At 44.7% G+C, this 12,847-nt stretch overlaps 1 protein-coding gene across 1 annotated transcript; it reads left to right on the top strand.

Moving 5' to 3' along the window:
• Positions 1–3,434: 3,434 nt before the first annotated feature.
• LOC148981646 (uncharacterized) lies at positions 3,435–12,632 on the top strand. The gene has a single exon (XM_089129983.1). It carries the CDS (start codon positions 8,521–8,523, stop codon positions 10,519–10,521), a length of 2,001 nt encoding a protein of 666 aa, XP_088986109.1. The 5' UTR covers positions 3,435–8,520; the 3' UTR covers positions 10,522–12,632.
• Positions 12,633–12,847: the final 215 nt, after the last annotated feature.

The following is a 12,847-nucleotide window of genomic DNA, read 5'->3' as shown; positions in this document are numbered from 1 at the left end:
GAATGGGCTTTTTGTCAAGGTGGAGAAATGCGATTTTCATGCACAGTCTGTTCCTTTTCTAGGACACATCATCTCGTCTGAGGGAATGCGTGTGGACCCTGACAAGGTTAAGGCTGTGGTAGAATGGCCAAGTCCAGATTCCCGTAAGGCCCTACAGAGGTTTCTGGGATTTGCCAATTTCTATCGGCGGTTCATTCGCAACTTCAGCCAGCTAGCCACGCCTCTGACTGCCTTGACCTCCCCCGCAGCTCCGTTCAGGTGGTCAGATACAGCCGAGGCTGTGTTTGCCAACCTCAAGAGCCGCTTTTTTTCAGCTCCCACCCCTGACTATTCACGGCAGTTCGTGGTGGAGGTTGATGTGTCAGAGGTGGGGGCAGGTGCAGTTCTGTCCCAGCGCTCTCCCACAGACGACAAGATGCATCCTTGCGCGTTTTTTCCCCATCGTTTATCCCCAGCCGAACGTAATTACGACATTGGTAACAGAGAGTTGTTGGCAGTCAAGTTAGCGTTGGAAGAATGGCGACATTAGTTAGAGGGATCGAGGGTACCCTTTATCGTCTGGACCGACCACAAGAATTTGGAGTACATCAGAACCGCTAAAAGACTCAACTCTAGGCAGGCTCGGTGGGCACTCTTTTTCGGTCGTTTTGATTTTTCTCTCTCATACCGCCTGGGTTCTAAAAACATCAAACCCGATTCATTATCTCGCATTTTTGATTTTTCCGAACGCCCGTCTACTCCCGAGTGCATTTTACCGGAAAGTCTATTTGTTTCCACACTCGTATGGGAGATCGAATCGAAGGTCAAGAAGGCCTTAGAAGGTCCCTTCGAGACCCTGGTCCCATATCGCTCTAGATTTTATCACCGCCCTCCCACCCTCTCAGGGTAACACTGTAGTTTTGACAGTGGTGGACCGGTTCTCTAAGGCGGCTCACTTTATTCCTGTTGTGGAAAATTCAGTATTTCTTATGTTTATTCTGCTTTTCCAAACTGTTAATCTCATTTGATTATGAGTCTCCTGTGGGGGTTTCTAGCAATTGACATACATAATAAACCAAATGGCCTGATAAAGGACAAAAGGGGTTGTTTAGTATTAAAATGAGGTCTCAGACCATCTCCTGAGTTAGCAAATGGTAATTTAGGTTGCAAATGAAGGCCTTTTGTCTGCTCAGGAACAAAGAAACAATGTGGCCTACCTAGGGGGGAAAAAAAACAGTCCAAACCAGTGTAAGATACAGGAAACTTACAGAAACTAGGAAGGAGGAGTTTTATGCCAAAGAACTGTATAAAATGTTATGTTTGTGTAAATCAAACAGGTCTTCTGGTTTTCCGAGCTGGGTAGCTGCGGCTCTGAAAAGAGGCCTCCTCACAAGAATAAACCTTTTCTCTTTATTACAGTTTGCCTGTTCGGAAAGTTTCTTATACCTTTGATGCTGTTTTCATTAACCTCTAAAACTTGCCATTACAGTTGGTGTCAGAAGTGTTGATCCTGTGCAGAATCTTCTTTCTCCTGGTCGTGGAACGGATTGGACGGAAAGTGCACAACCCCGGCAGCAACAGGCGGCCGGTCTCATACCTCGATGGTTTGAGATAGAACTCAAACACAGGTTAAGAGAGAGAGAGCCAACAACCGCATCCAGACCAGGGGAAATGAAATCTCACTAGGATTAAAAGAATCCGTGGCAATTACAGAAAAGGAAAAGGCATCTCTGGGTAAGAAACGGCAAATTGTTTTATTGATGTTAAGTGTAAATTGATAATTGTGAGTGAACATGAACCATATTGGCTGAGTTTGGCTCTTTGGTACGAGCAGAGTGGGTTTTTGAGGGAAAGATTGATCTGACAAAATCAGACCGGTCTCTACAGAAAAAACTAACTAGCAAGTGGACGGAAGTGACACAGAGATATGCTCGTAGGCGGACGGAAGAACCGCAGAGATTAAATAGGTGGACGGAAGAAACACGCTTTTTAATCAAGTGAACGGAAGAGTCACGACTGAAGTACGGGTTTAGACAAAATCCTGATTGTAAACTTGATTCATTCTAGTAAAAGTGGACGGAAGAAACACGCTTGAGTTAATTTTATGTAAAACAGCGGACGGAAGAAACGCGCTTGAATTAATTCTTGTAAAAGTGAACGGAAGAATCACGCTTGATTGATAAGGTGTCAGGGAAAATATCGTATTTACAGAGCAAATTTGCTAACCTTGCCGATACGAGGTGACAGAATCGGGTCTGATTGAAGACGTTCAACAGATTATTAGACGCGCGTCAAAGGGAAAAAAAAAATCCAAGAGGGGAAATTCAGCCAAAATGGGGTCATCTAACAGTAAATTAGACCATTTTTACACACCTATTTTTTGTCAAATGAGAAATAATTATGGGGGTAAATGTATGATTGACATAAAAAAACTGATTAAATATCACGATTTCCCCGAGGCGGGAACCTTGAGTAAGATAAGACTTAATGTCGTAAAAGAATCAATAGAAAAAAACGAAGGAAAACGGAATGGTTGCTGTATGCGTAGTAAACATGTATGCAAGGGATGTGAACAGACTATAATGTTTTGGGTGGAAGAGGCTGACAGACGAGAACGAAGACAACTACAAAAAGAACTGGCATATAATGCTGAGAATGAAGTGAAGAATGTTGTATGTGTAAAAACAGTTCCACTGGAACAGAATGCTACTAATGAACCGAATGTATGTGTTTCCCCACGCATGACCGAGGTGGCGACGGCTCCGCCGCCAGCCTACAACACAAACCACTATCCCGTAGCAGAGATAACGGCCCTCAAGCTGGACCTCGATCTGGACCGCTCTCCACTGCCCCCGAGAACCTCACAAGAATTGGAGCAGAACAGACAACAAATTGAATTGACATTGGCAACCCAAAGAGCAGCACAAGCAGAGGCAGATGCAAGAACAGCACGAGCGGAGGCAGAAGCCGCTGAATGAGTGGCAAAAAGACTAACAGAACAGCTTCGAGCACAACTACTTACGCCGCCAGTACAACAGGGGGAGACAAACCTCTCAGCACGGGCCGCAACAAGCAGCGAAGGAGATGTGGGGGTAGTTTCCGGGAAAACAGTTCCGGACACTACGAATGAAGAAAGACCGGGACCAAGCGAGCTGCAAATGTTGACAAGGTCACAAACCAAGCCAGAAAAGGTCAGTTTTACAGCGGCAAAAGGCAAAATGTCGGATGTGACGGCTCCGATGGTTGAAGTTGCGGGCACGGACGGGCCAATACTAGTCTTCAGAGCCTGGACAATGTCTGATATGAAGGACGCTATGTCACATCTACCAGACCCACAAGACGCGGGTGAACGGTTTGCCAGTGAACTGCTCGCGATATGCAGAGAATTCAGCCCGACCACACAAGAATTGAAACGACTGCTGGCTGTAAAAATGGGCGCTGTGAAGTGGGGCCGGAAAGCTAGAAAAAGCAGACGTAAGAAGAGTGCACACAGACTGGGACCATGAAAGCAACGACTCATACAAGAGAGAAGTGGAAAATTTCTCTAACGCCATTAGCGCAGCTTTTCCTCCACGTGTGGACACTGAAAAAATCACTTGTTGTATACAAGAGAAAGAGGAATCGGTAAGCAGCTATTATTTCAGACTTTTTGAGACGTTTGCACAGTACAGTGGCTTAACTGAGCCTGAAGATAGGGGAACAAAAATAAGTATTTGGGAGAGCCATTTGATGGGCTATTTTTTGCGAGGACTAAGACCCGAAGTCGAGAGAGGAACAAAGTCAAGTTATGTGGAATGGAAGAACGGGCGTTTGGCTTCAGCGCTGCAACATGCCATTCACGCTGAGGAGGAGCAAGAGGAAAAGAAAGACAAGAAAAGGCCCCTCACAATGGTAGTTATGCAACAACAACAACGACCTAACAAGCCTGTGTTTTCCCATTCAGACTATGCTAATCAAAAAGGACAAAGAAGGAAAGCTGCTGGAGGGAAATGGAACTGTTATGTTTGCTCAACGAATGCACACTCATTCCGAGACTGTACACGATGCAGAGAGTGCAGGAGGGATGGACACTGGAGCAACGAGTGTCCGAACATAAAGTCGGATTGAACCGAGAGGGCAGGAGAGCGGGACGGAGAGGGTTCAGCTCTGGGAAGTCAGTCTTTGGCTACAGAAAAGGGAAGTGAAATTATTCTTACTAACACGCACACAAACAACGCACACACAAACACATACATTGATTTACTTTCTGCTCCCTGCAATGAAGAAATGGCTTGCAAATCTTTACGTGTGAATGATGAAGTGTTGAACAATGTAGTGATTGATGAGCGTGTGAAATTGTACAAAAGCACAGGGTTTTCTGAAATGCCAATTTATCCGTTAGTCGAAGGGGTAATCATTGATTTTTTGGTTGACTCAGGAGCCTGTCAGTCTACGTTACGACCACGTGATTTACCATGTGTTCCGAAATTAACCGGAAAGGTTTATGAAAGCACTTCGGCCTCAGGCCATTTGATTTCTGACCGGTTAACAGAGCCATTAAGGTGCGAGTTTGTGTGGTCTCCTGACTGTCCTGCACCTCTGATGGCTCGCGATTTAATGTGCAAATTAAATTTGTCTCTCTGTGCTGATCCCTATGGAATCAGCATTGAGGAAACACCAAACATTACTTGTTCTAAATTTGAGCCAAAATGGGCATATGAGTGGCAAGTAACAGATGTTGATTGGGCAGAAAAATTTTTGAAATTGGCAAAAAATCGAACAGACCCAGCCAACACAGAGTTTATAACAAATGATAAAATGCATTGTACATCACATGTCGTGACAGAGCGAGATTCAGACTTTGAAAAGATGTGGTTTAATTCTGTGGAGAATGAAAGTGTGAAATTTGACAAAATTTTTTGGAAAGAAAATGTGTGTGCGCTGTCTGCAGTGCTGACTGAGAGTCAGAGAAGTTGTTATCTAATGACAGAAAACACTGCATGTCATTTATCTGTGTCAAAGGCCATAAGCCAGCACTGGAGGGATGTGGGTCTTTTTGTAAAAGAATGTTTGTCAGCCAAAGACTGGGTGAAAGTTGATTCACAGACAGCTGAGAGTGAGAGTGTGGGGGCATTTAAATCAAACTGTAATTTTGAAGTTGGGGTCCTGAGAAACGTCACTGCTATCGGGAAAAATGTGACAGCACAGGGGGAGGAGGATATTTCTGCTTCAGAAATTGATATTTCTCTGGCAGAAATACCTACAAGATTGTGGGCAAAACACAAGTACGATGTGGGTTTAATAAAAGGCTGTGAGCCAGTTGTCATAACCCCAAAATCTGATTACAAACCGCGCCAGGCGCAATACCCCCTCAAACATGAAGCATTGCAGGGCATAATGCCAGTATTTGATTCCCTGTTAAAAGAGGGAACAATTATACCATGCAATGATTCACCAGTACGCACACCCATTTTTCCTGTAAAAAAGATCAGAGCTCAAGGTCAGCCCACAGAGTGGAGATTTGTGCAGGATTTGAAGTCTGTGAATTCAGCTGTCATTGCCAGAGCAGCAAGAGTGCCAAACGCTTATACCATTTTGTCTCAAATTCCGCAAGATGCAACGTACTTCACTGTGGTGGATTTGGCTAATGCTTTCTTTAGCGTCCCAGTGGAAGAGAAAAGCCAGTTTTGGTTTGCATTTGATTTTAATAATAAGGGCTACACGTTCACATGATTATGTCAGGGATACTGCGAAAGTCCAACCATATACAACGAGGCCCTTAGGAGAAGTATTGAGCCTCTGACTTTGACAGCTGGAACGGTTTTATTGCAGTACGTCGATGATTTATTAATTTGTGCCAAAGATAGGGTCACTTGCATTTCTGACACTGTGACTTTATTGAAGCATTTGGAGCGGGAGGGGCACAAAGTCAGTCTTTCAAAGCTTCAGTTTGTGAAACAGGAAGTAACATTCCTGGGGCATGTTATCAAACCTAACAGTAAAGCACTGTCTGAGAAACGGGTGCGGGCCATAAAAGAGGTGCCGAAACCAGTTACTAAAAAGCAGATGCTGTCATTCTTAGGGATGTGCGCTTACTGCCGTACGTTCATCCCTAATTATGCCATCTTTGAACAGCCCTTGCGAGCCCTAACCACAGGGAAAGGGCTGAGATCATGTGATAAGCTTGTTTGGACAAGTGACGCTGAGAAAGCATTTGATAACATGAAGGTGCAATTGGCCATAGCTCCAACGCTAGGCCTTCCTGCCATAAATCGCCCATTTGTGCAGATGGTTGATGAAAAGAATAATTTTATGACCTCTGTTCTTTTGCAGACTCATGGTGACAGACTGCGACCTGTGGCTTATTTTTCAACAAAACTTGATCCTGTCGCTGCAGGACTTCCACATTGCCTCCGGGCAGTGGCAGCAGCTGAACTGGCTGTGATGGCCTCCAGAGAGTTTGTAGGATATTCTGATTTAACTTTAATGGTACCACATGCAGTCTCCATGATTTTGCAAGAACAGAGAACGTCACATTTGTCTACAGCCCGATGGCTGAGGTACCATACTATTTTATTGGACATGCCAAACATAACGGTGAAAAGATGCACAACTTTGAATCCTGCCACCCTCCTGCCCACACAGGAGGATGGTGAGGAACATCATTGTTGTCTATCAGCGCTCGAACAGGTGTGCACACCACGTCCAGACCTTCTAGACGTGCCATTAGAAAATTGTGACAATATCCTATTTGTTGATGGGTCTGCGTCAAAAAATCAACAAACAGGAAAAAATCAAGTTGGTTTTGCAGTAACGACTGAATTTAAAACTCTAATGTCTGGCAAATTACCATCCCATTATTCTGCGCAAGCAGCCGAACTGGTCGCATTGACTGAAGCCTGCAAATTGATGACAGATAAATGTGTGACGATATACACAGACTCGCGTTATGCCTTTGGAGTCACGCATGACTTTGGTGCTTTATGGAAGCACAGGAAATTTCTGAAATCAGATGGGCGTCCGATACTAAACGCGTCTCTGGTATCGGACCTCCTTGAGGCTATTCTGTTGCCTGATAAAATTGCAATTTGTAAATGCGCAGCGCATACTAATGACCAAAGTTTAATTTCAACAGGAAATGGCAGAGCTGATATGGCAGCAAAAGCAGCAGCAGCAGCAGATCAGACTAAAGAAGATAGTAAAAGCACCACCTGTGCACAAGTTGACACTAACCTCGACATTTCTCCTTGTTTACAGAGCATGCAGTCTTTTTCCACAGCAGCTGAGAAAAACACCTGGAAGAAGTCGGGTTGCAGCCTTGTAGATAGAGTGTGGACATCAGTTGATGGAATGCCCTGCTTACCCAAACATTTCTTTCAACATTATGCTAAATTGACACATGGGTTAGATCATGTGTCAAAAGGAGGGATGATTGCACAAATGAAAGAATTGTGGTTTACCAAGGGCTTCACAATATTCGCTGAAAATTTTTGCCAAAGATGTGTTATTTGTAATACACACAATGCGGCACGAGGCGTCAAAACACAGCTAGTATCCCAGCCAGCCCCAGAGGGGCCGTTCGAATACTTAATGATCGATTTCATTGAATTAACCCCTTGTGGAAAGCAGAAATATTGTCTGGTAATGGTTGACATGTGGTCCAAATGGGTTGAGGCTTTTCCAACCTCAAAACAAGACGCGGCAGCTGTAGCTAAAGCCCTGCTGACCGAGATTGTTCCAAGATGGGGAATTCCAAGAAAAATCAGTTCTGACAATGGAACGCATTTTGTCAATGGGGCAATAAAGCAGGTGGGTCAGTTCTTGGGAATTAACATGAGAACACATTGTGCTTATCACGCTGCCAGCGGAGGCGCTATAGAGCGCGAGAACCAGACGGTTAAAAACAAATTGGCAAAATGCTGTGAGGAAACTGGACTCTCATGGGTGAAAGCACTCCCAACCGTGTTAATGTACATGAGAATGAGAAAGAGAGTCAAAACAAATTTGAGCCCATTTGAAATTCTCTTTGGTAGACCACCATTCATGGGAATAGAGGGGGGGAAACGCAGGCTTCCATCAACGGATTTGTGTGAAAATGAAATGTTAAATTATTGCAAGGAAATGTCATGTCTGTTATCGAATATTTCTGTGCAGGTCAAAGCCGCCCAGGGGAAGGTTGCTGAGGCGTTCTTGCACAAGATCAGGCCAGGGGATTACGTGGTGATTCGTGACCTGAGAAGGAAGAACTGGAGGGCAAAACGGTGGCTAGGGCCGTACCAAGTCTTGCTGACAACATACACGGCGGTGAAGGTCGGGGAGAGAGCTACGTGGGTACACGCCAATCACTGCAGGAAAGTTCCGCCCATATCAGAAGGGCAACAGGAGGAGGAGCCTCGGCCACAACAACAAGCGCAACAATAAATCCCAAGATTAAGTTCAAATACCAGGTGCTAGAGCAAGGTCACTCAGAAGGAGTGATAAGGCCTTTGTGCAGGGTAAAGCCATTGTGAAGCCACAACCAAAGACATTGATCATTGCAGAGAGCTACAATCAATAGACAAGATGAATAATTCAGAACTGTGGTACCCATTCAGACTGCCAGGAGTGCATGAACTTTGTAAGACTACACTCATTTTAACTTTGATAAATTTGTGCTCCGCTCAAGGCTTGAAAGTGTTGTACACAAGAAAACACAACAACTGGACTGATCCAACTGTGCTGAACAGCACCATCAGACAACGTGATAAAAGAGACACATATACAGAAGTGGAGCCTGTGATAGGACTGCACGGAAGCATCATCACGATAGAGGAGGGATCAAGTGTGACTTTCAAGTGCAACCCATTCCAAAAGAACTGTCTCGGGTGCAGTGGACATGCTGAGGAACACGCACATTTCTACATCTGCGAAAGCCCATGTAAGTGGACCGATGTAAAGGCATACTCTTTTCACTACAGGGCAGAATACGATGACAGATTTCAAGTGTGTGCTGTAGATGAAATGAATAACAACAGATACGGAATGAGAGTAAAATTAAAACATGCGACGCGTGCGGACCAAGGCAGATATTACTGTGCCCTGGATTTGACAGAAATTGACTGGTATGAGACGATAGACATTATGGTGATCGAGGCAACTAAACCGCAAACAGCAACGACGATGACACCTTTCGTGTCACCTGTGCCACCCGAGATCGAGCAGGCTACTGAAGAGGACTTGGCCTGGATGGAAAACGGAGACATAAGCAAAGGTCAGATAGATCCTGAAGTGCGGAAAGCCATGATGAAATGCCAAGGAAACAAAGCCTGCGCATTAGCAATGCTGCAGAAAGAGGAACTGGAGATCAAAACAAACTGCTGGATGTGTCTGCAAATATCTCATGCCTGGAAAGCTGTCCCTCTGATGACAGCAACAGTCAATGAAACCAAGTGTCTTATTCCTCAACAAATGACTGATGTCCTGAAAACTGTTGTGGACCTGGAAGAAGGAAGAACACCAACGAGACAGCCTGCTGACGACTTCAATCATATACAACAATACAACAACACTAACATAGCGATTCCACCTTTGAGGGTAACGTATGCCCAGGGTGACGTCTGCGTCTGTTTCAACAGACCAAGACTGTTAAGGACTGGATGGTCTGACTGCAGAATCAAAATTAACATACATGACAGAGCAATGAACAATTGTACAACGCTCATCGACAACAAAGAAATCAACTTCACATGCCCATTCAGCAAACCATACCAAAGTTCACCAGCGGCGGTGTGGGTTTGTGGTGACAGAGCTTACCACCGTTTGCCAAAAAAGGACTGGTCAGGTTGCTGTTATCCTGCTTTAATGAATGTAGGAACTTCTGTGTATTTGCCAAACAAAGTAGGTAAAAGGGAGAAACGAGATGTTAAGATTTTGCCTGGGGCCTTGCCTCCTCAGTATGCAGGGTATGTATTAGCTGACCCGTGGACAACACCGGGAGCAAATATAGGCTGGTCAATTTTCTTAGGGGTGGGTACAGCAGTTACTATTAACAAAATTAATGGATTAGCATGGACAGTATTAGCAATAGCCAATAGCACAGAAAATGCTTTGACACTAATAAGCGAGGAAATGCGTCAATTAAGAGAATCTGTTATTCAGAACCGTTTAGTTCTCGACATTTTAACAGCAGAGAGGGGTGGAGTTTGTAAAATGTTGGGGGTATCATGTTGTTTTAACATTCCTGATTACAGTGACAACATAACCAATATCATTGAACACATGAGAGAAGCCATAAAGGAGCCCTCTCCAGCTACCGATAGTCAATGGGCAGGGTGGCTGATGTCTATGTGGTCAGGGTGGTTCCACCGGATAATTCAGACGGTCTTGCCAATTGTTGGTATGGGATTATTAATTCTGCTCTGTTTACCATGTATTATGAGGTGCGTTTCCAGCTCAGTGCAGAGACTGATCAAGGCAGGGACAGATAGCACAGCAACGTCAGTTCAAGCAGTGAAACTAACCAGATACCCAGGTGAGGAGCAATGCGATGATTATGACAGCGATGACATCTACACAGAAATGTGACAAGTTTTTTTGTTTTTGTTTTTTGTTTTCTTTTCTCTTTCTCATAAAATTATGCGTTTGCTAAGTAATTAGGAGCCTATCCTTGCAAAACAGCCTAAGATTTGTTGTATAAGTGGGTTTGATTAATAAAAAACAAGGCTGAATTTTCATATTTGTTTATCAGAGAATGATAAAAAGGGAGAAGATTGTTGTGGAAAATTCAGTATTTCTTATGTTTATTCTGCTTTTCCAAACTGTTAATCTCATTTGATTATGAGTCTCCTGTGGGGGTTTCTAGCAATTGACATACATAATAAACCAAATGGCCTGATAAAGGACAAAAGGGGTTGTTTAGTATTAAAATGAGGTCTCAGACCATCTCCTGAGTTAGCAAATGGTAATTTAGGTTGCAAATGAAGGCCTTTTGTCTGCTCAGGAACAAAGAAACAATGTGGCCTGCCTAGGGGGGGAAAAAACAGTCCAAACCAGTGTAAGATACAGGAAACTTACAGAAACTAGGAAGGAGGAGTTTTATGCCAAAGAACTGTATAAAATGTTATGTTTGTGTAAATCAAACAGGTCTTCTGGTTTTCCGAGCTGGGTAGCTGCGGCTCTGAAAAGAGGCCTCCTCACAAGAATTAACCTTTTCTCTTTATTACAGTTTGCCTGTTCGGAAAGTTTCTTATACCTTTGATGCTGTTTTCATTAACCTCTAAAACTTGCCATTACAATTCCCTTACCCAAATTACCCTCAGCTAAGGAGACAGCGTTGACAGTCGTTGACCACGTCTTTCGCTTACATGGCCTCCCGACGGATGTGGTCTCTGACAGAGGACCCCAATTTGTATTCAAATTTTGGAGAGAATTTTGTAAATTACTGGGGGCGACAGTAAGTCTGTCTTCAGGGTTTCACCCTCAGAGCAATGGCCAGACCGAGAGAGCCAACCAAGATTTGGAGAGAGTGTTACGATGTTTGGTATCCAAGAATCCTTCCTCATGGAGCCAGCATCTTTCCATGGTGGAGTAGGCCCACAATACCTTTACCAGTGTCGTCCACGGGCCTATCTCCGTTTGAGTGTAGTGTAGGATACCAGCCACCTATTTTTCCCAGTCTGGAATCTGAAGTCGCGGTCCCCTCTGCTCACGCCTTTATCCAGAGGTGTCATGGCACTTGGACTAGAGCCCGTGAGACTTTACTCCAAGTGGGGGCGCGCACCAAGGCTAAAGCCGATCGCCCCGGTCGAAGCCTCCCGTATACGTCGTCGGTCAAAAAGTGTGGCTTTCTACCAAGAACATTCCTCTCCGCTCCGTCTCGAATAAGCTCGCTCCCAAATTCATTGGCCCGTTTACTGTCACCAAATCCATTAGTCCGGTGGCAGTCCACCTTAATCTACCTCCTGCGTACAGGAGAATTCACCCCGTATTCCACGTTTCCAAAATTAAGCCCGTGTTTCGTTCTCACTTTAATCCGCCAGTCCCGGTTCCCCCCCCCGCCGCGTCTCGTAGATGGGGATACCACCTATTCGGTAAATCGGATTCTGGATTCCAGGCGGAGGGGGCGCGGATTCCAGTACTTGGTGGACTGGGAAGGTTACGGTCCGGAGGAGAGAAGTTGGGTACCTGCCAGAGACATTCTGGATCACTCCTTGATCGATGACTACAATCGACAGGTAAGGAGTTCTGAGAACGCCAGGAGGCGTTCTTAGGAGAGGGGTACTGTCACGGTATCCAATGTTTTCTTCTTGTCTCGTGCTTGTGTTGTGGTATGAAAGCACATGTACTGTGGGCGTGAATGTTGTCATTCCTTAATCTGCTCCAGCTGATCATCATTAATCATCACCAGCTGCAGCTCATCCCCACACTGCTTAAATACTCACCTCATTCTCACTTCCTTGCCAGATCGTTGTTTGATGTCCTGGGTGTCGGTGTTGTGTTTCGTTCCTGGTTTCCTGATCTCCGTGTTCCTGTGGATTTGTCGTCTCGGTGTTGGATTGTTTCGTCTCGTCTTCACTCTTCACTTCACGAGGATTCACCGCACTCTGACCATCGAAGTCCCTGCGTTATCTGTCCACACCCGTGTCATTGTCCTGTGATTATACTTCCTGATTAAAAGATTGAGTAACTGCATTTGCTTCCTGTTCTCCTTATAATCATGACAGTTATTGTGCCTTGAATATGCGCTAGTTTGAAAATGAAACTAACTTTCACTTTTAAATTAGCGTCAATTCATCCTTCGCTTGGAGTTTGATTGACAGACATGTGATCTGACCAATCAAAATCCACAATTTTTGTCCGACAACCCTGCTGAAAAATCCAGCTAAAACCAGCCAAGGCTGGTTGGCTGGTT

The sequence above is a fragment of the Pimephales promelas genome, chromosome 4 (genome assembly GCF_988280905.1).
Source record: "Pimephales promelas chromosome 4, fPimPro1.hap1.1, whole genome shotgun sequence".
NCBI classification, from domain to species: domain Eukaryota; kingdom Metazoa; phylum Chordata; class Actinopteri; order Cypriniformes; family Leuciscidae; genus Pimephales; species Pimephales promelas.
Note: the sequence above shows the minus strand (reverse complement) of the source record. Positions and strands in the feature narration are given on the sequence as shown.

What these genes read in the sequence shown, in the direction of transcription:
- LOC148981646 (XM_089129983.1), top strand. Translation starts at nt 8,521, where the DNA reads ATGAATAATTCAGAACTGTGGTACCCATTCAGACTGCCAGGAGTGCAT.